The sequence below is a fragment of the Schistocerca cancellata genome, chromosome 4 (assembly GCF_023864275.1).
Source record: "Schistocerca cancellata isolate TAMUIC-IGC-003103 chromosome 4, iqSchCanc2.1, whole genome shotgun sequence".
NCBI lineage: Eukaryota > Metazoa > Arthropoda > Insecta > Orthoptera > Acrididae > Schistocerca > Schistocerca cancellata.
The window spans coordinates 192,523,588-192,547,151 of record NC_064629.1 but is presented as its reverse complement, the minus strand read 5'-3'; the positions used below and the strand labels follow the sequence as shown (position 1 = coordinate 192,547,151).

The following is a 23,564-nucleotide window of genomic DNA, read 5'->3' as shown; positions in this document are numbered from 1 at the left end:
CAACGATGAAATATGGACTTTGTTGCCTTAATCCACTCTCTTCCAGGGATTTATTCAGTCAGAACCTTTTCTTATTTCACTTTAAACCTGTTTCATGTTCACGTCCCTGACCATCTGTTCCTGAGATCATCTTCTTGTTTCTACAGCACATTACCAGCTTCTATCCTGTACCATAAGCCATCGCCTGTCCTCCGTGCCGCCTCCACCAAACGCTGTACGTCGCCTACCCGGTGTCCGTACCCAGTGTTCCTGTTCCATCGACTTCACAACGAGATCGCCGGCTACATTGTTGAAAGAAGAATTTTGAAAAATTTTTTTGAGCAATATTGTAAAATTTTTTTTGGCTATGAGGCACTTTTCCTTCAATCTAATCTATGGAGCTTCTACATATTTCAAAATTACTGGATTTAGGCTTTCCTATCTTCTTTAATACCTGAGCTGGGGTCTATTCTTCCGGGTTTTCCAGGGTTTCCCTGTGAAGGCCAGTTCCCAAATGGGTAGACCTTTTTCGTAATTACACCAATCTACATCTTCCCTGGTTATGTACTTGGGATGCGGGTATATCCCAATACATGTAAAAGCTACAGCTTAGGTATTCTCGGAACTTACTCTCCTAACATAATACCCATACTCTCTATAGTAAAATTCTATTAATTCAAAATATTCCTCTTTTGAATAAACAACCCAACAAATTTTTCCTGTTAGCTCACAAAGTGTATTATCATTAACTTTGCTCGCTGCGAGGGGCAATTGTAATATCTCTTTATATTCGATGAATTATTCTGATACAATTCTACCCTTGAATGACATTTACGAATTTTCTATCTTCATACTCGCAGAATCCATGCGCAAAATAGTTTCATACAATAGCTATGCCATGAGTGCATAAGTATTCTTTGTAGTACTCTCTCTGGTGGTTGTTAGAAAAAAAAGAAAGGTAGCTTCCGAGATTGTCTTCGTGCCGATTAGCATGAGCTTGGTTTGGAAGAACTGTAATTTGATTATTGAGATTTATCACAGAAGATAACTGATACGAACTGTACGATTAAAAAGGAAATATATATATATATATATATATATATATATATATATATATATATATATATATATATATTGCTCCTTCAAAAAAAAGGTGTGTATGTGACATTTGGGAATTAATTATATTTATCGATATATTGCGTAGTTGTTAATCAGAAGGGACTTCCGAAAGACTGGATACGAACCTGCATTTAATAATCCAAGAGCTCCATTACTTCTTCGGAAGGTTAAACTTCATCAAAGCCAAATATCCGCTTGATCTGAGGTTTCCCGACTGATTATACAACGCTCCCAAAATTACGAGGCATTTTATTTGTACAGATTAGCAGACTGCCGCAAAGCACGAGCCTGCAGAGAAGAAGAATCATCGCCTGATTTCATTCTAACAAGTAAAATTTCAGAATCATTTTGGAGTGACTGAGCTATGACTGTGTTTCCTATCATGAATGATTGATTGCTCGAACAAATTGAGACCTACAGAATTACGTAGAGAGGAGGAAAAATTACAACTACTTAGTTTGTCAAGGCAGGTTTAAGCCCTGGTACAGTGCCAATGGTTTAAAACTAGAATATAGGGCTGCAGTTGCATTGTTTGGTTAGGATTTACTGTCTTCATATCAAGTGTAATTGTCTCAAAGCAGCCAAAGTGCTGAGATATAACACATGCGAGATGTGTCACTGGCTGTGATGTCATTACTTAAACAGCTTCAGGTCCCTCGAGAAGCAATAGTCATGATAGCAGTAAATCCATCATCAATAGCCGACCAAGTGAAAGAAGTGACACAGTGGGAGAATTTATCAGATGTAGGAAGGGATATGAAAATATAGAAATTAAAAGGGATTTTTAATTGTATGACACAGGTGGGGCTGTTATAGAGCCCTTGGTCAGGGAAAGTTGAGGACAGCACGGCTGAAACTGCTCACTACATAAATCTCTCGGAATGAGAGGAATTAATTAAGATTTTAGTACAGGGTGGAGAGGAAGAAAGTTCTGATAGATTCCCAAGTCATGATATCTTGAAACTGCAACTAGAGCAAGATTATCATGCATCTCCTACTGTTGTACATGTACTTTTCTGAATTGCTAAGGTATAAGAATATGGAGCACAAGGATAATGCATAAACTGCAGAGTTCATGCAGGCCAGCATTGCTAAGCAATAGGCCTGAGCATGCTCCAGTCTGTTTGCATAGGTTATTCCTGTTCCTCCAAGGTTAAGATAGAATGTAGCTCACAGTACATGTATTCTCTTTGTTAGTTGATAATTACATGTTGTAAGATATTAGCGTAAACTTGTAGATAGCTTTCAGTACTAACTAGGTCATAGTGATAAAGTAACAGTGTAGATTAATGAAACGGAAAGTGTACAGGTCAAGAAGAGCCTGCTTATTTTAAATGTAGGTGCCGAATAGCATGTCATATTCTTTGTGTACGTGTGAGGTATGACTTAACATTATATTTGAGACTTATATTTGAGTTGTTAGAGGAATGTGATTTAAGTAATAGGCAAATGTGGGAAAAACAAATTTAGCATGCAAAAAAATAAATAGGTTACAATGCTTTCCTGATTCCCCATTATCCTACCACAAGATGAAATGATGTAGCTGCTACCAGAACTAAAAGTGACCTGAAGTAAAAAAATGTGCAGATGAGGTCATACGGACTCAGTGGTTGAGAGACAAATATAAATAGCACAAAGGAAAATGTTGTAGTGTGAGTGGAAATGTGAAATGTAAATGAACCACTGTTCTTACATCAGTAAAGTTCAAGGCCAAATTTTATTCGTGAAGGAGAGGAATGTGTAGGGATAAAGATATGAATGAGATTTGGAACCAGCAGCACAGAGCAAGTCGAAACCAAGCCACTGTCAAGTCAGCTGCAGCTAGCAAGAGGATTGTGCAATCAGTGATTTCACAACACTTCTCTGATGACAGACTATACTTTCTGCCAACGCTGGACACAGCCTGCAGCACTATTGAAGGCATTTATGACAGCTGGAGCTCACAGAAACAGTCTAGATCATTCGGCAGGACACATTAAGCAATGTAAACAGTAGAACTCAGCAGGGAGAAGCAGTATCTAACCACGGCCGAACCAGCTTGTCATTGTTTGGTTAGCTGGGCAGTATGTGATGCCTAGTCTGTGTCAATTGGAGCGTCACTGTAACTCTGCCTCCACTGGGTCATGAACCAATGACCTCTGCCTCCCTGTCCAGCCAACACCACAACATCATGGCAGCTGCCCATTCTCTCCCTTCAGCATTGGTACAGACCTCGACTCCGGGCAATGGCATCACGATGTCAGAGAAGTCGTGGTGCCCACCCATGACCACAGTATGGCCATGACCTTGCATCTCAGCTCACCTCCATACTGGAGACGTCAGCGTAATGCTCTGCCAGTCAACGCGTGCACTCTGCTCGCCATACATCATCGCCTGCAGCTACAATGGCGGACTATTACATGAAGAAGGAAACACACCACAATCACTGTACTAATTGGATGTAATAATCAATTCACTAAGGAGTCAAGCTGAATTATGATAAGGACTGTGTATATGTCTACCACCAGTCTGTGTGCCACCCCCCCCCCCCCCTCCCGAACCATCTATACGCCATACCATGGCCATCTGGACAACTTAGAACTGCTCATGTTAAATTCCAGTTTTCCTACAGCTACACCAGGCCTGCTATATTTTGGCACCCCATGGGGACGATTTGGTTTCTACCTACTTTAGATATGACAGCACCAAGAGCCCCTGACTCACCACACGACATCCTTGTTGAAAGTTGAATTAGACATTTGTTTCAGCACCCTGAATTAAGGTTCAATTTACTTGACTGCAACCTTTCTATACCCCAGTTTCAAGACAAATATTCTCTCTCTCTCTCTCTCTCTCTCTCTCTCTCTCTCTCTCTCCCCCCATGTGTGTGTGCATCTGCCGAATACTGACCTGCTATCCAGTATCCCGCTGTACAGTAAAATTAGGTTTGATAGTTGCTGGATATTCATTTCATTTATAATCTAGATTTCTGTCTTCTTACCCTGTCATGAGATCCTATAATTCTGTTTACTCTTCCATTTTATTTATTTTTACTCTGCACCATAGGAGTCTATATGATCACTCTTAATTCAAAAGTGGTTTAAGACCATCAATCTTGTACAATTTCTTCGTTATTTGAAAATTTTAGTAGACTTAATTTTATACTCATTTGGTTCTTGTGACATTTTTTCATATACTTTCTTCTGGAAGAAAGTGGTAAGGAAAATATATTATTCTATTCAACATATTTTACATTCTGACATCATACCAAAGTTGGCAGTGGAGAACCTTTTTTTAGTTTTTGTGATACTTTCACATTGACAACTACCATTACCACCTTGTAGTGGGATTTGTTGTCATTTATAAGGTTCTCTAACACTTTATAGAGGTCTTCCACTTCTTATCAGACAGTATGATGGTGTAGGGACTCCAAAGACTATTATAGAATATCTTTTGTTGATCTCTAAAACAAGTATAGCTATTCCGCCTGAGATACCATCTATATCTGTAATACTCTCTTAAATTCTCATATTTACAATAAAGCCTGTACCTGAATTTCCATCTCTCTCTAGTCCTCTGTAATTAAACACATGAACTGCTTTTAATTCAGTATGATATTTGTTTTTCCACCCTACTACTGATAACCCTACTAGATCCCATTTTATCTTATTTTACTCCTCTTCCAACCTCACTACCCTATTCTGCAATTTACTGCCCATAAAAAAATAGTGGAAACAATACTTTTAAGGTTAATGTTGTCTATTAAGCCAAACTTCATGCGGAGCTAATGAAGTGTGGGTGTAGAAGTAATGGGGTGTGCCTAATACCTACAACCAATGTATGAGGTCCCACAGTTCATTAAAACCAATGATTCTTTACCTGGGTTGGAATAATAGATCTATCAGCCCCCCTCCCCCAAGAAAACAACTGCTGTGAGAGATCAAAAAATTTAGTAATCATCCCTCACTCAGGTTTCGTGTAGACATGAGCTATGTGACTGTTGTCATGTGGAGCACTGCATGGATTTACTTATAAATGACAAGGTATATGGTCAGAAAATCCAAAAGGAGAAAAACATGCACGAAGAGTCAAGTTTCAAATCCTAATGAAGCTACTGTAATTCCAAATGCGCACAGTGTGTTATGTATGTGAGACCAAGCGAATTCTTTCAACGAGGCCACAATCCCTTGCACCTCCCTTTGAATCCCTTGCTTGGACTTTGCTCCCTAATGAACAAGCCACCAGAGATGTGATATCTCTCTCTCTCTCTCTCTCTCTCTCTCTCTCTTTCTTTCTTTTCTCTAAAGCTATGTTACTCAGCTCAACAACACAAATAACTTGAAACACATATTTCTCTTTCAATTTTCTTACAGTTTACAATCCATATATCCTATAATTCACACTTCCTTACAATTTGTGCCAAAACAGGTCTCTAATAAACTAATGATAGTAAATTAATCTGTTTAATGGATGGTAACACTATAATAATGAAGCTCTGATGCTATATATGGTGGTGGTTTTTTATTCTCTTAAACATAGAACAAAAGCTTGACCAGTGGGAAGATAGTTTCAGGTACCTTATGAGAGATGGGAAAAAGAAGCCATGTCCCATCCAGAATGTAAAGAACATTTCACCATACCATGATATTATTATTATTATTATTATTATAAGATTAATAATAATAATAGGTAATAGGAAAAAGTCCAAAAGTGCCAGGTCCGGAAATTGGAGGACTTTATTCGAAGATACCCCACCAGAATTTCTCACGCAGAAAGGCTTGTGTCTGCTGGGCAGTATGCAGATGTGTATTGTCATGCAACAGAACAATTCTTATTGAGTGCTGGCCTCTTCAGCTGTTATGGATAGCCCAATGAAGATGTCCAGGAGTAGCACAGTGTGCATCATTATTGACTATTGTGTTGCGGGGCATGAAATAGACGAGTAGCTCCTTCACTGTCCCAGAATACAGAAGCTGTCAGTTTTTGGGTTGATGCAGTTTTTTTGAACTTGTTTGGCATCTGTGGCAACTGAGGATGACACCACTTGATAGGCTGTCACTTCATTTTGGTCATTGAACGTGTTCCACCTCTTTCGTAACACTCCAAGAATGCTAATGCAGCACTCATTCTCGCACCCTTCTGGCCATCCGAGAGTACGCATGGGACCCATCGTGCACAGCTTTTGTGGTATCTTATGTGCTGAGGGACAATTTCATGCACAATTGAACAAGACACTTCCTGACATTGTCCATGCATAGTACTACTTGTGAATCATCGATTCTCTTCAATGACAACTTTTCATGTGTTGACGGAAGGTCGCCCCGATCTCTGTTCATCATAAACATGTCCTCCCGTTCTTAAAAATTATGCATCACTTTTGGACAGTGGCTGCATTCATTACACCTCTGCCATAAATGGTAACAAGAGTGTTGTGAACATCACAAGTTCTAACATTTTTTCCTGCAGAAAACCAATAACACCTTATACCTCACATTCGGCATGATTCACAATCAGCACAGACATGGTCACAGCTATCTCTGCATTTACCACGTGATGAGATCCGACTTAAAACTACATGTGATAACTGTCCACGTAACACTGAACACCAGAAACCAAAAAGCGGCTGCCACAAGACAGGTGTGCATGCAAGTGATCTTTACTTTCTGGATGGACCTCATATTTCAAGTAACAAAACTGAAAACATTACATGTTCTTCACAGGTTATTCATGGTTTTCTTGAATTTCCACTGCCACTGCTTAAGGCCGGTATTACACTATCAAATTTCTTTGTCAAAGATTTGATAAAAGATGTGATCAAATATTCCATCAAATATGTTTGACAAAGATCTTTGACGTGGCACTAGAAGGGGTATTACACTGTCATCAAATTTTTCGTCAAAGTTCAAGATGGCTGACAACAACATGTTATTAACCGCAGCAGTTGCATGTACCGCAGAAGCATTGTGTGCACATGCGGAAAAGAAGTGGGGGAAAAAAAGGAACCATACATACGAGTTTGACAGTCTTAAATTCCTGGGATTACAACTTGATGATAAATTCAGTTGGGAGGAGCACACCACAGAAGTGCAGAAATGCCTTAACAAATCTGTATTTGCAATTAGAGTATTAGCAGACATAGGCAACATAAAAATGAAAAAACTTGCATACTTTGCCTACTTTCGTTCCATAATGTCATGTGGTATAATATTTTGGGGCAACTCTTCAAGTCAAACAAAAGTTTTCAGAGTCCAAAAGTGTGTAATACTTATTATTTGTGGAGTAAATACACAGACGTCCTGCAGAAACCTCTTCAAAGAACTGGGCATACTAACTACTGCCTCTCAGTATATTTACTCCTTAATGAAATTTGTCCTAAATAATATATCTCTTTTTCCAACAAACAACTCATTTCATACATACAATACCAGGAACAAAAATGATCTGCACAAGGACTTAAAAGCACTTACTTCAGTTCAAAAAGGGGTCCACTACTCAGGAACACTCATCTTCAATAGTTTGCCAGCAAACATAAAAAATTTAGTTACAAATAAAGATCAGTTTAAAAGGAGCCTGAAAGACTTACTAGTGGCCAACTCCTACTCCACTGACAAAATTTTTAATAGAAACAAATGATGTATTGTATTAATTCATACTATTAGTATTGTTATTTCAGCTTAAAAAAATTGACACGTTCCACATCCACGAGGATCTCCTCGGCACGGATCTATGGAACGAAAAACTAATCTAATCTGGGTGAAGCCGTGGGTTTTACGACGACACAATAAAAGCATTCAACAAAACTTGTTATGTGAGCTTACAGTGGAAGACGTCAAGTCGTACATCAATTACTTAAGAATGGATGAGCATACATTTCTGTATGTGCTCAGTGAAGCGTATCCTCATATCACAAAGCACAATATTCACTTAAGAACTGCTACATCTTCAGAAGACAGGCTCACTGTAACACTCCGATTCCTTGCTACAGGAGAGGGTTATGTTAGGTTAGATCAGGTCAGGTCTCCAATCTTCTTAATCTATTTTTGTATTCAGGGTGCCTAACTTTGTAAAGCGCCTCATTAGCTTCATACATCTCTATTAATTTTGTAGTTGTCGGCACACACCAATTGTATTTACCGGCAATGTTTATAAAAACACTACAGACAACAGAACACTGCAGCGACGCTAGCGCCCCATGTGGTAACATGGCACATTGCAGCGAACAGAAGACAAGCGATTTCTTTGATCAAATCTACAGCGAGGCCCTAGATTTGATCAAATATTGGACAACATTTGACAAAGTTCCTATTACACCATCAAATATCTTTGACAAAGATTTTTGACAAAGAAATTTGATAGTGTAATACCGGCCTAAGGAATATCTTATTGTTTGTTTGGAATGAAGGTTTGGGTGTCAGACTGATTTGTAGTGTAGACATAAGGTCTAGGTTATGTTGAAATGTGATAGTTTGGTTGTTAGCTAATCTAGTGAATAGGATTTGACAAAAAGTTATTTACTGGAATGAAGGTGGCAAACTGATCTGCCTAAGGTCTAGGTTAAGTGGAAAGCTGATAGCCTGGTTGAGAGTTGGCAAAGCCAATGAACATATGACAAGCAACTCCGCTGCATTAATTGAACAGTTCAAGTTGTTACTCAGAAGACAACAACAGGTTACATACATTTCACCTTATGTTGCACTGCGATTTTGGCCAATTGATGGTAGCTCCATGATCTGGACTCAGGTCCAAGACACACTATCTTTGTACCTTCACAACCTCAACACCTTATCTCCTATCCACTTCATGTGGTCCTCCTCAACCCAACATGCCACCTTCCTAGATGTTGACCTCTTCCTCTCTGATGGCTCCATCCACATCTCTGCCCACATTAAACCCACCAACCACCAACAGTACCTGCATTTTGACAGCTGTCATCCTTTTCACACCAAAAAATCCCTCCCATATAGTGTGGCTACCCAGGGATGGTGTATCTGCAGTGATAAAAACTCCCTTGCTCAGTATGCTGAGAGTCTCACCAAGGCCTTCATAGACATGCACTATCACCCAGACCCAGTCCGCAAAAAGATCTCCTGTGCCATTTCCCGTCACACCCCCAATCTTCCCACCACCCCAAAACCCCAAAGACCCAGCCACAAAGAAGTGTCCCCTTCATCACCAAGTACCAACCTGAACTGGAAAAACTGAATCATATCCGTCACCAGGGCTTTGATTACCTATCAACGTGCTCTGAAACGAGGGACATCCTACCTGAGACACTTCCCACCCCTCCTAAAGTGGTATTCCATCGCCCACCTAACCTAATCGTCATACTAGTCCATCCCTATGACACTCCCAATCCCAACCCTTTGTCTTGGAAGACCCAGGTGCACAACCTGCCCAATCAACCCACATAGCATTCCTATTCCAGTCCTGTCACAGGTTTATCCTATCCCATCAGGGGCCCGGCCACCTGCGAAAGCAGCCATGTCATTTACCAGCTCTGGTGCAATCATTGCACAGCTTTTTATATTGGTATGACTACTAATCGGCTGTCCACTAAGATGAACGGCCACGGCCAACTGTGGCCGGGAGCAAAGTAGACCACCTAGTGGCACAGCATGCAGCTGAGCATAACACACTTGATTTCAATGGCTGCTTCACCATCTGTACCATCTGGATCCTTCTCTCCACCACCAGCTTTTCTGAGCTAAGCAGATGGGAGTTATCCTTACAACACATTCTCTGCTTCCATAATTATCCTGGCCTCAACCTACGGTAACATACCGTCCCCCTCCGTCCTGTCATTTACTCCCCATTCTCATCTAACATCCTGTTTATTTGCAGCCCCTCTGCCAATGCATCTGCCCATCTTTCCCCCCTCCTCTCCTTTTCTTGCTCCTTTTTCACACCTCCCTGCCCCACAACCTCTTGACGCTGTGCCTGTTGGGAGTCTAGTGCCTGCACACTCCAACAGACAGCAATCATCTCTCCCCCCAGCCGTACACTCCTATCCCTTCCCCACCCCCGTCCATATTGCTGGTTGCATCTCACATAATGCTGCATCCCGGCCCGAGATGCTGGAGTTGGCAGTCGTAGGTGCATGAAGTGTGCTTGCTTGCTTGTGTGTGTGTGTGTGTGTGTGTGTGTGTGTGTGTGTGTGTGTGTGTGTGTGTGTGTGTGTGTGTGTTTTACTGACAAAGTCTGTGGCCAAAAGCTATATGTGAGTGTCTTTTAATTGTGCCTATCTGCAACTTGAAATGTTTTCTTTACGGTAAAGTAGCAACTTGTCTTTTCCTACATTGTTAACTAAGACATTGCTGCTAGAGCCTGACTTACACTTTGTCGGCAACCCTTTTGAGGTCATCCAGCATCTAAGACAGGTTTCCGTGACCATGCACTGCAAATTTTGACTGGTACCCAATATGCTCAGTCAGGTTCATGTTAGCAGATAGCATAGGCCATTCCATTTGGTTGATTCCTGCTTCCTGGAGAAAGGTACTCGTGAGGTGCACATGGAGTGCTTGTGCATTATCATCTTGAAAGTCAAAATCACTGTCAAAATGCTGACTGGGGGAGAATAGTTTGGAGGATCCTGGCCTAATAGTGTACAGTCCTGCTAAACTAAAGGGCCTGCATGTCTAAGATGTGCATTGATGCCTGGTCACCTATACATTCTTCTAAGGTGATTGTCAGGCACAATACAGATCCCACACAGATTGATGAATGGAACCCAGTGCCACTGATCCATGTTACATTCCACAGGTTGCTTTGACCACCATCACCACACACAAAGTGATAGAGAGTTCGAATGGTCATTCATAATGAGCATCTAGATGCCATACTGCTTGAGGGGAGAAGGCTAGGTCAATAAAACACTCCCAGTAGCCTCCAAAAAGCAACACACAGTCCTTAGGGTACCTATGAGCTACAATCTGTTGGTAACTTGCGTCAGAGGAGTTGCCTGGAGTGACCACTATGAGAAAGATCCCAGATATTTGATGTCTCATGATGGCAACTGAATGTTTAAATCGTGCCGTCATAATGTACAGCAATTTCACAGGGAACTTCACACACTGACAACACCTCTTGCAATAATGTGGGTCTGTGGTCTAAGCTTGAAATGACCCTTCAAGATAAAGACAGACTCAACAGTGCACACAGGCTACACTGTCCCATCTGTGATTAGAGAAGTAGCATGCTCTACTGAACTGCACTGTAACTGTATATAGGTCCCCATCAGGAAATTTTCATCTATTTCTGAAAAATTTGGACTCCTTGTTGTGCTATCTGTCACACAGGGGGAAGCAAATTATTATTTGTGGGGACTTCAATGTAGATTCTCTGAAAGAGGGTAATAGAAAAAATGACCTTGAAGTATTACTCGGTTCTTTCAATTTGACATCCGTTATTGATTTTCCTACCCGGGTGGTAAAGGATAGCAGCTCACTGATAGATAACTTCTTTATAGACCAAGATAAGTTTAACCAGATAAATGCTCAGCCTGTTGAGAATGGTCTTTCTGATCATGGTGCACAGCTAGTTACAATATATGACATAGCTCCATTCAGCAATACTAAACAGTCCTCCAAAGTAGTACGTTCAGTCAACAATTTAACAATTGAAAATTTCAGGGAAAGCCTACAGCAGTTAGACTGGGATGAGGTGTACCGTGAACCTGATGCCAATTTAAAATATAATATATTTCATGACATTTTTGTAAATGCATTTGAAAACTGCTTCCCCAAGAAAATAGTTAAATATACTCGTAAGAAACCTTGTAACAAACCATGGCTTACTAAGAGTATAAAATATCTTGTAACCGGAAAAGGGAAATGTATCTGTCAGCAAGAAAGAGTAGTGACCCAGAAACTATCAAACATTATAAAAACTACTGTGTTATATTAAGAAAAGTTATTAAAAAATCCAGAAGTATGTGTATCATGTCTGAAATCAGCAACTCTGATAATAAAATTAAAACAATTTGGAATATTATTAAAAGAGAAACAGGTCAACCAAGAGCACAGGAAGACAGTATTACCATCAAATTGAATGAAAACTTTACGAACAAAAAGTCAGAAGTTGAAAATATTTTTAATAATCATTTTCTAAATGTTGTGGATATAGTAGGATCCAGGTGTTCATTAGAAGATGCTAGGCTGTTAATGGAAGAGGCCATACCTATGCAATTTGATACAATTGAAATCTCACCCACTTCTCCCTCTGAAATTAGAAAAATAATAAACTTGCTTAAAAGCAAAAACTCACATGGAATTGACGGCATTTCCAGCAAAATACTAAAAGCTTGTTCTCAACAGATAAGTAAGATTCTCAGCCACCTGTGTAATAGCTCTCTGGAACAGGGCATTTTCCCTGATAGACTGAAATATGCTATTGTTATACCTTTGCATAAAAAGGGGGATAGATCTGATGTCAACAATTACCGTCCAATCTCCCTTCTAACAGCTTTATCCAAAATTTTTGAGAAAGTAATGTATTCAAGAGTAGCTTCACATATCTGTAACAAACAAGTACTAACAAAATGTCAGTTTGGTTTCCAGAAAGGTTTTTCAACAGAAAATGCCATATATGCTTTCACCAATCAAATTTTGAATGATCTGAATAACCGAACACCACCCATTGGGGTTTTTTGTGATCTCTCAAAGGCTTTTGATTGTGTAAATCATGAAATTCTGCTAGACAAGCTCAAGTACTGTGGCATGAGTGGGACAGTGCACAAATGGTTTAATTCGTACCTAACTGGAAGAGTGCAGAAAGTTGAAATAAGTAGTTCTCATAATATGCAAAGATCAGCACATTCCTCAAACTGGGGAACTATCAAGAATGGGGTTCCACGAGCGTCAGTCTTGGGTCCTTTGCTGTTCTTAATATATATTAATGACTTGCCATTCTATGAAGAGGCAAAGTTAGTTCTCTTTGCTGATGATACAAGTATAGTAATCACAACTGACAAACAAGACTTAACTGATGAAATTGTCAATACTGTCTTTCAGAAAATTACTAAGTGGTTCCTTGTAAACGGACTCTCACTGAATTTTGATAAGACACAGTACATACAGTTCCGTACAGTGAATGGTATGACACCATTAATAAATATAGACCTTAATCAGAAGCATATAGCTAAGGCAGAATATTCCAAATTTTTAGGTGTGTCCATTGATGAGAGATTAAATTGGAAGAAACACATTGATGATCTGCTGAAACGTTTGAGTTCAGCTACTTATGCAATAAGGGTCATTGCAAATTTTGGTGATAAACATCTTAGTAAATTAGCTTACTACGCCTATTTTCACTCGTTGCTTTCATATGGCATCATATTTTGGGGTAATTCATCACTCAGGAATAAAGTATTTATTGCACAAAAGTGTATAATCAGTATAATAGCTGGAGTCCACCCAAGATCATCCTGCAGACATTTATTTAAGGATCTAGGGATATTCACAGTAGCTTCTCAGTATATATACTCTCTTATGAAATTTGTTATTAACAACCAAACAGAATTCAAAAGTAATAGCAGTGTGCATGACTACAATACTAGGAGAAAGGATGATCTTCACTATTCAAGATTAAATCTAACTTTGGCACAGAAAGGGGTGAATTATACTGGCACAAAAGTCTTTGGTCACTTACCAAATAGTATCAAAAGTCTGACAGATAACCAACAAGTATTTAAGAAGAAATTAAAAGAATTTCTGAATGACAACTCCTTCTACTCCATAGAGGAATTTTTAAATATAAATTAAGAAAAAAAAAAAAAAAATATTAATAAAAAAATAAAAAATAAAAATAAAAAACAAAAAATGAAAAAGTTGTTATATTAACTTAAGTATGTTGTTAAATTAACTTAATTATGTCTTGTATTGGAAAATTTGACTCGTTCCACATCATTACGAAATATCGTATTCATGATCCATGGAACTAGTATTAATCTAATCTAATCTTGCTGGTTTACTTTCATCTTCATTAGAAAGGTGACTGTACACAGAAACTCACTGTCATATTGAGAAAGAGGTTTCTCATCAAAAACCACAAATTATGCAAGTCGTAAAGCTAATGAAAAACTTTTTCAGTAGTTTATACTGATAATCCCTTCACAGGTACTAATATGATTACTTAAAAATGAAATAGCTGTACTTCAACTGTAACAAAAATGTAATTAAAAGTTTATTTTTTCATTTCAATAGTTAACTTTGTCATGACACAGTAGAACAGAAAAGAAACCCCCAACAAAGATTCAATATTTCCACAGTAGTTGGAGGATAAATTTCAAAGGTACATGTCATAGACTACTATTATGAGTAGCAGATGTCTACGCTCAATATAACTGGTCTACTGTTTCTCAGTGTTTTGTCAGTAGTATTACAGTGGTCGAATTTCATCTATCAGCAACACTGAATTCTATCCATTACTGTTGTCAAAGTAGTTAATTGTCAAAAACATTAAAAAGATAAAGTCTGCCAGATAGGTCATATTAATGATTTTATACAGTTTCAACACTCATTTCATTTGTAGAGTGTGTGTGTGTGTGTGTGTGTGTGTGTGTGTGTGTGTGTGTGTGTGTGTGTGTGCGCGCTTTTTTTTTTTTTTTAAAAAGATATAAATGACAGGATAATAAGAGATGTATATTACCTTATAGTTGGCATTTTGAGTAAAATTTTCTGCAGAGGTGCTAATGAGAAATGATTTGTCAACAGCCTGTCATCACCTTGTAAACTTCAAAGTCTGTTTGACAATTCAGTCTACCAGTATGTTTTTGTTGTTCCTCCATCATGCTTTCAAAAGACTAGGCATGTTAACTTTTTCCTCCTTGTACATACATAAAACTATACCATATGTCACAAAAACATAGTGCAGAGTGGACCGCAAATGCTAGTGTACACACCTACAACACACGGAGAAAGAATGACATACAAAGCATACCCCACCAACTGGCAATGATGAAAAATGACCCCACAGCACTCACATATCAATTTACTAAGAAGACTGTATGAAAAACTGGGTGACGACGTACATGATACTAAGTTTTCAAAGAACCTAAAAGACTATATGGTGGAAAAGGAATTTGACAGTGTTGATGAAGGCTGCTCACGTTAAATTTGTAAAGATTGTTAATTACAATCAATTATGTTAGAATAGTTAGGAATATGTCATAATGAAGATTTTTGTATTTTTGACATGTCCTATATTACATGCACATTCACTATACACAATGTAATCCTACAGGATCAAGCAAAATTCAATTCAATTTAATTAGTCCAGCCTCTTGGTTTGCTAACATGTGTTATTTGTAGTTAATTTTCAACTTAAACATACTAGTAGTAACAACAAGCTGTGGTACGAAGAACTTGAAAATCACACTAACATAATGGAATTAGGCTACAGTGAGTGAATGTATGGATGTTTAAAAGTCTCTACATATTATACAAATATATCTACACGATGTACATGTGTTATATCTTCAAGCAACTAAAACCTGCATCGATAGAAGAAAACATTTCAGCCACCCAGAAGAAAACTATGATGGAAAGCATGTTTCATTATTATATTTTATTCAGGCCGCTGAACAAAATAAACTGTTTGTTTCCTAAAAGCGGGCATCTCTTTGGGCTGAAGGATGTTTCGAGGTCTTTCATCAACACAGGAACGTAGACATTTTAACAATAGTTGTTGCTTGTTTTCTCTCAGATATTTCTCAGGTAACATACAATTGAACATTTGCTCAATAAAACAGAAAATTTTATCATTAAGGAATGACAACCAATTGCCTGTCAATGGAGGTACAATTGAAATTTCCATCATTGCAGCTTCACTGTAAGTTTCCAGTTGTTTGGAGACAGATATAGCAGGGTACACCGAACTACTATTTCAGACACACATCTTTTTACTTTTTTTTTTTTTTTTTTTTTTTTTTTTTTTGGGGGGGGGGGGGGAGGTTATTGTATGATAGTATCCCCCCACCCTTCTCTATAATCATCTCATATTTTAAAGTGGGTTAAAGAACACTGTAACAGATTTATCTGTAGGGGGATCTGATGTCAACACTTACTAGAAGGTACAGATACTAGCTTCGAGAAGCAACCAACAGATGATGGTTGTCATCAACACTCAAACAAGAGCAAAACAAAAACTGAGAAATTAATGAGACCTCCTTGGAATTACAGGTTACGAGTGGGGATTTTCTTGTTAGACCTATATAGATCTTGTAAACAGCATCATCCAGTTCATTGCCTCTCTCCCCTACACCACACAGCCTAAGCCACCACCCACAATAACTAAACAACATATTATATACAACACACACAAATGACAAATACTGCAACTGAAACATACGAACAAAACTATCAGAGGCATCTCCTTAATATATAGACCCACATTTAAAAGACTACACCAACAGCTCGCATTATTCACTAGTCTGTGTGCCTCTTGCTTACTTCACACACCCATCACCACATGTACTTCACGGAATAAATTCAAAGAATACCAGTACAATTTATATTTGATTTGTATAAGATGGTTATGGAGTTACTTACAACCTACAGTGGAATATTGCACAATAAATGTGCAATGTAACACATAAAGGTTGCCTCAGACATTTCGAGGGCCTTATGTTCAGAGGTTTTTAACAACTGCTACTTCACTGTACATAATGACCTATGGAAAGAATACATAATCTGACTTTCCCACTGATTATTACATTTAAAGAAGCATACAAGCAAATGTTCTTTGAATGTAGCATCCGTTAACAGAATGTAAACAAGAACAAGAATTACTACCCTGTACTTCTTTCTACAAAAGGCATGCAATAATTTGTGGAGTACGCACAAAAATAAATAGTCCAAGTGTGCAGAGAAAGAATCTTAACAGAATAATATTTCATTGATGACAAGGTCAAAAGAGACATAGCACAAGCAGACACAACAAAAATGTGGAGGGCGGTAGGAAGCTGATCGGGCCCTTTTCAATGAAACCATTTAGCAATTAACTTTAAACAATGTAGGAAAACCACAGCAACTATAATACAGATGGCAGGACAAGGACTTGAAACTGGCTCAGGCCGAATGTGAGTCCAGTGGCATAACCACTCAACCACATCACTTTGTCACATGACATGTGGAATGTGGCCACAGCAGTTTGAATCAATGATACATCAACAGCTTACTGTGTGAGAGACTTGGTTCCTCTCAAATGAGAAATGTCTTGTCACGTACAATAAGAATTATGAGATAGTAATGTTAATTTCAGTGCTAATGGGTACAGCAGGCATTTACATACCCCTGTAGAAGAGAAATTTACAATTTTCATCCTCCAGTTCATTACTGGCCCTAACACTGTTTCTATGACAAGTAAGACAGCAGAGTTTTTACAACTGGAATCAAATGAAGACATACTCTGCTATACCTAAAAAATAGAAAATGTTGTAATAGAGCTATTCTCAAGAGTCAATTTCTCTTTCAAAAATATGCCACAGACCTACATTCTTGGTCAGTAAACTTTAAAACTACTTTTTACCATTTGAAACTGGCAGTACTCAATACAAGTAAAAAGGCACTTCAATCAATTGAAAACCATAGTTTCATTATCTCAATAACATTTTTTATCCCTTGTGCTGTTTGGTCCAACAACAGAAAATGCTACTCGGCTAATATATACTGGCTCAGTTGAACACTGTCATTGTTCTTGCTATGACATAACCTCTTGAAATAGTAACTACAGCCGAGGAAGTATGTCAATAACCCAGTCATTGAGCACTCTAAAACCACAAAATAAATAAACAAACGAAATTAACAACAATGACTCACCATATAAATTTGCAAGAATTTTAAACGCAGTATGGAAGCACAGTAGAATCTTCACACAAAGTAGCAGAAACGATTGTTTCCATAAGTGTGAAATATTCTTTCAAAACAATTTTAATAACTCTGATGGGGAAATTACAAATGTTTCCTGGTTCCAAAAGGTTTACACATAAAGGTCAATCTGCAGTGAAAATCTAAACTAATGACAGTACAACACAAACACTTTCAGTTCATTGTTTACCGATAAGTGACACAATAGGCTAGTTGGTTTCACTTCTATGTAACACCACAATGTGATGAGTCCTCTAAAATTGCCCTGACTATCAACTTTCCTTTTGTTAGACTTTGACTACACAACACAGTAGAAACAAACAGACCATACTAATTCAGAAGACTATTTCATATGTTCCAATAAAACTTGTTCTTTGTAGATTGACAACATCTCCATTCACCATAATGCTTGGTCGTAAGTATTAATATTTTCCCACCGAGATAATTTAAACGTAAACAATTACATGACAACACTTGTGTTGCTCAATGCAGAGTCTGAATTGAACAGAAAACAAAATTTTACACACCCATGAATTGGTCTGTCATATTTATTCTCAAAACACACAACAGGGAACGTAATTTGTCAAATTACCGTAGTGTAACACAACAGCACACAAATGACTGTTGCTGCAGAGTACCTGTCAATGACAACAGAGGTTTACCTACTCATCAATAACGGTACAGTGCACACAAAACTGTACGAGTTCACAACAGAATCCTTTAGTTAAAGCTTCAGTTTAGTGAGTAACAATGCTGCAAACCTTTTTTAAATGTGACAGTATACAAAACTGTACATTAAAACGTGCCATAAATACCAAATCAAATACTCATGAAGCACAACATGAAAACAAAAACAGTTCATAATCTGTTGTCACGACGTAAATAGCATAAATAGAATAAAACAACATTATAAACTCGCTAAGAGCAGTCATTCACAGAAGAAACTTACCTTGCCGTTGATGTTTAGAATGCCGTTCATTTTCATAATTTCCTTTAATTTATTGTCTATTTCCTGATTCTGATTCCTCTGCTGTGCCATATATCCAACAGGGAGGTCAAGTTTTCCTCTTGGTCTTGCAGGTGCTGTCACCTCGCCCACTATATAAACACGACAGAATTAAACACAAAACACACACATACGTAGCACTGGCACACAGTAAATAAACAGCGGTCACCGATCACCGTGGTAATTCCATCTCACAATAATACTGGGTGTAACTCATGTAACGTAAAACGACACGTGAGGATTTTGTAACAAATGGTACCCTTCATGAAAATAGTGACGACGCCTGACTCTTATTCACTAAACAACAATGATTTTTGGCATAAGAATGCAAATTTTCTTTCGGGAGGCCTGACTTACATGCTCGAGGTCTACGTCCTGATCCTTGCCTCGGACTCTCCGTCACGTTCCCCAAGTCAGCAGGCATTTTGTCTCTATTTCTCGCTTCGTTTTCTGCTTTCAACCTAGCCTGTAAATCTAATATTCTATTTTCTAATGGTGTATTAGACATCTTGATCAAAACAACTGGCAACTATCAGTGATGACATACTATCGACTAACAATCGATATAATTTCTTAATTGCATATCGATATATTCAATGGACGATAATCGACTGCGTTCGAAGTAAGTCACAGTAAGCGTTACTAGTGGTACCAGATACTCATTGTAACTACAGCATAACTTATTTAACAAACAAATATTATCACTCTGTGATACTTTGTCAGTTTTGAGAACTGTGTTAGCGTATAAATATAGTTTGATCGTATCAGGACGTAATTCAAAATATAATGATCACTGAAGCACGGTATTAAAACTTTGCACGGGTGCAGGTATTAGTTTTAGACTGACGTTTAGGTACATGCAAGAATCATACCACAATTTCGTCTCAGATTTTCAATATAGGGAAATGTGTCTTTAAATTTAGAAATACATAGTGTTATATGAATATATTTGGTACCAAATGAAGAGGCATTAAACTTTCTGGATAGTTTCACTATCGTAGCTACGCGGCCCAACGAACTTAGTGACCAGACGTCCCGATTTGACCGGGACAGTTCTGGTTTTTGGAGTCCTGTCCCCCTGTCCCGACCGGGTTTAGCCGGGATGCCTAAATGTTCCGGTTTTAACAAATCAAATCCAACTCTAGGTCATGGGATGTTTCAACATGTAACTTCTCACTTTTTTTGCATTGTAAAGGTGTTTTACACTTTATTTCCTTATCATATCCCAAACTTAATATACAACACACATTATAGAATGCGTTTACACGACTTGTCTGCTGACGCGTTCAAGTCCGAGACCCTCAATAATATTTGCGCTGAAGTTGGTATCCAGGTAGATTTCCCTACCTGTAGCCCGTTCGTGATTGTTTTGTTGGCGTGAGTATTGTATAACCAGCTTCGCAATGCACAAACGTCAGGGCGTTTTCAGTTCCGAACTTCAAGGGAGGTAATAACGTACCGTATTCATAATTCAGTGTCATAAACAGTGTGGTAACTCTGTTTTTAATTAACCCTCAACTACTATGGATCGTCTCTCAGAGCGCAACAAATATTTTCTGTTGTAGGCTCTTCCTACTGGACATGATGCGTGGATGCCAGAACTCTTGACTATTACTGCACTTTTTTTTCTTTTTAACCGGAACGACGCAAACAGAGGGATGTTACAAGCTTAAAGTGCGTTTGTGTGTGTGTCAGTGGCATCATTAAGTTCCAAACGAAAGGTCCGATTTTAATGCAGATTTTTTTGTTTGATAGTTGGTTTAATCGGAATGGTTCTTAACTATCTTCCATGAAAGTTTGTACAGCAATTCAGTTTTCATAAGCTAAATTTTAAGTAAAAAAGTTATGCGGTAGCTTCCCTGATAATATGTTATATAATACGATTCATAAGAGCAACATCACGTTACGTAGTGCCAGATTGTAGAGCTTAAAGTGCCTGCCAACTACGATTTATCTTGTACGAACAATCTGGCCACTGGCGCCAAATGCGAATTAACTCTCAGGAAACGAATTTCTGCATAAAGTCAGATATGAAAATATTCGTAGAAAATACGTGTGATTTGCAGGTTTTGGGCATCAGGAACAGGTATAGTAAGTCATCTGGACGTGGTGAAACAACATTTTTATTTTCTCACTTGGATCAAAGTAAGAGAAAAGTTCACACAAAATTTCATACAAATATTTTAGTGTCAGGCGAAAAATGTACACTGTGCGTCGCTAATGGTTATGGAATCAAAGTTTTTTAATTGTTAAGTTGCCTGAAAGCAGAGGTTCCCAAATTTCTTGTCCCAGCCCAGTCTTTTTGTTTTTTTCCCCTCCCTTCCTGAACCACTGACAATTTTTTTTACTATACACTAGAACATTTGGAAGAGCTACCGCCACCACGGCTAGTTCTTCTCCTGGCTTTGTACATTGATGCCAACAGTTGCGAGGATACAATCTTTGGCACAAAGGAGATATATTACTGAAACCGTACTGCATTGCCCCTTCTCCCTCACAGCCCGCGCAGGTGAACTTTTAAAAAGTGATTTGGCAGTGCAGGGACTGTTAGTTTCATATACATCACTGGTAAGTAGCAAAGAATATGAAATTAAATACAACTTGTTATTTTAACATCTCTTCGCCGTGCAACTATAGTGGAAAAATTGTTAGATTAATCATGTTGGCAACAATGAGAAAATGAGCACAGCTGGCACGATGCCGCCAAGACCCAAACAGCATTTATGGAAGGCAAAAAGCTCAAATTTTCGTATGGCTGATAGTGAAGCAAATTAAAACACTTTCTAAAGTCTAAACAGTATACAATGTCTTTCAAGCGTCAACTTTCAACAATAAAATGATAATTACAGTTTCACAGTTATATTACCTCAGCTGTCCCCTATTAGTGGGAAGTATGTAGTTGTTTACTTTTAACTATGAACTCCAAATTTGGTTCAAAAGACGTTATCTTTATCCTTACAACTGGTTCAACTTCCAATCGGCTTATACAGGCCTATTTATTTCTTCAGGAACACCAGTGTTGAAAACCCTGATTCACACTTATATATCCAATCTTAAGGCATTAGAAATTTCATCGCTTGTGCTGCTAAAGCAGGATCTCTTCACGGCAAGATATCCGAAAATCTGTCACATAACAGCACGGTTAACGAACCAACATTGGAATCTGACAAATTAAAGAATTCTAAGTTGACTAAAAATAGGTTCCTTATCCATGTTCGGTTGCTGTTGACTGAAGGAAAATATTATTTCAGATTAGTGTCCACTGTCCAGTCCCAGCAAATGCTCCCTGATAAGAGTTGCTGTGTTGTGCCGGAATGAACCTATGTTGTACTCTCTTTGAAATTCTCTTTGCTTCGTGAGCTTCAGTGTTAGGCCAAACACAGGACGATCGTCACTAAAGTAATATCGTAACGACGCGCAATTTCATTGTTTACCAGAATGAGTACAACTTCTATGTAACATACAACTGTCATATGATTGCCTTTAGGAACTAAGTTTTTTAACTAACCTACTATTACTATAATGTGATTATTAAATAACGTACATAATTATAAACTGTTGATTACGACAAGGAGATATTTGTGCGACCCGGTATTTTATTTTCGTGTCCTGGTGCCGGGTCGCGACCCTTCAGTTGGGGAACGCTGTCTTAAACAATTCTTCACAAATTGGACAAAAGACCACGAGATAACTGGTGAAAGGCGATTAACAGTAGGGTCATTTAATAAGTACACAGACATACACAACTCGATCTGGAAAATGTACTTTCCCCTTCTGCTCCATTTCTTTAAGTTGTAAGACGATATTATTGCGCATCTGAGCTGAACTTTCCACTCTTTACGCCAATTACGATGTAATTCGCACTTCATTTTCTCGTCAGTAACTGTTTTTTTAGAAATTTCGGAGACAGATGGACTACAACCGAAAAGATGAATCAAACTGTATGAACCGTTTAAACTGGATTCTGGGAGTAGTTCATGGATTTTGGCCATGGCTGTCAACGTGTTAAAAAGATCTAAATTAAAGTCTTCAAGAATGTATGTTTATCTTATACGACGGACCAACAATGATAATTTCTGTCTTTTGAAGTTGCTCGTTTCTGCACTTACAAAGCAGAAAAAAAAGGAAATCATAAACATGTATATTCTCCAGAACAACTGTTTTACATAAAAAATAAATTAATAAAAAGGCGGTCTGATAGACGCCTACGTAGCAATTGTGTTCCTGTAGACACCCATAGATAGTAGACGGGTTAAATCGAATTTAAGCGAACAAACCTTCAAAAACTGTCATTTATTTACTTTTAACACAGGTATCCATTCATAATAAAAAGAGGGAGAACAGACCACGGTGTCCATTGCACGAAATTTGGAGGAGAGTTTTCTGTTTCTCGTGGAGGGAAGTACTACATAGAGTGTCACTTGAAAACGGCCAAACACAAGTTATCAGATACCAGTGCCGCATATTTGACTTCTTTTGGCAAGTTGTTCCAAGTGACCATGAACTTAAACGAACTGCACCAGCAGGCACCAATTGCCACAAGAGAACCATAGCTTTCGTTCAAGTGACTGTATGTCTAAACTCATCCAGAAGTGCTTGGAGTCTAAGTACGCTTGTGG

At 38.3% G+C, this 23,564-nt stretch overlaps 1 protein-coding gene across 1 annotated transcript in view; it reads right to left on the bottom strand.

Moving 5' to 3' along the window:
• LOC126183291 (dual specificity mitogen-activated protein kinase kinase 7-like) overlaps positions 1 to 19,482 on the bottom strand; it is a 172,604-nt gene extending 153,122 nt beyond the window's left edge. Inside the window, exons 1-2 of the mRNA XM_049925128.1 lie at positions 19,303 to 19,482; positions 18,889 to 19,037 (exon numbers count right to left, since the gene is read on the bottom strand). Coding sequence (XP_049781085.1) covers positions 18,889 to 19,037; positions 19,303 to 19,453 — 300 coding nt within the window. The 5' untranslated portion in view covers positions 19,454 to 19,482. The remainder of the gene's footprint in view (positions 1 to 18,888; positions 19,038 to 19,302) is intronic.
• Between the last annotated feature and the right edge of the window lie 4,082 nt (positions 19,483 to 23,564).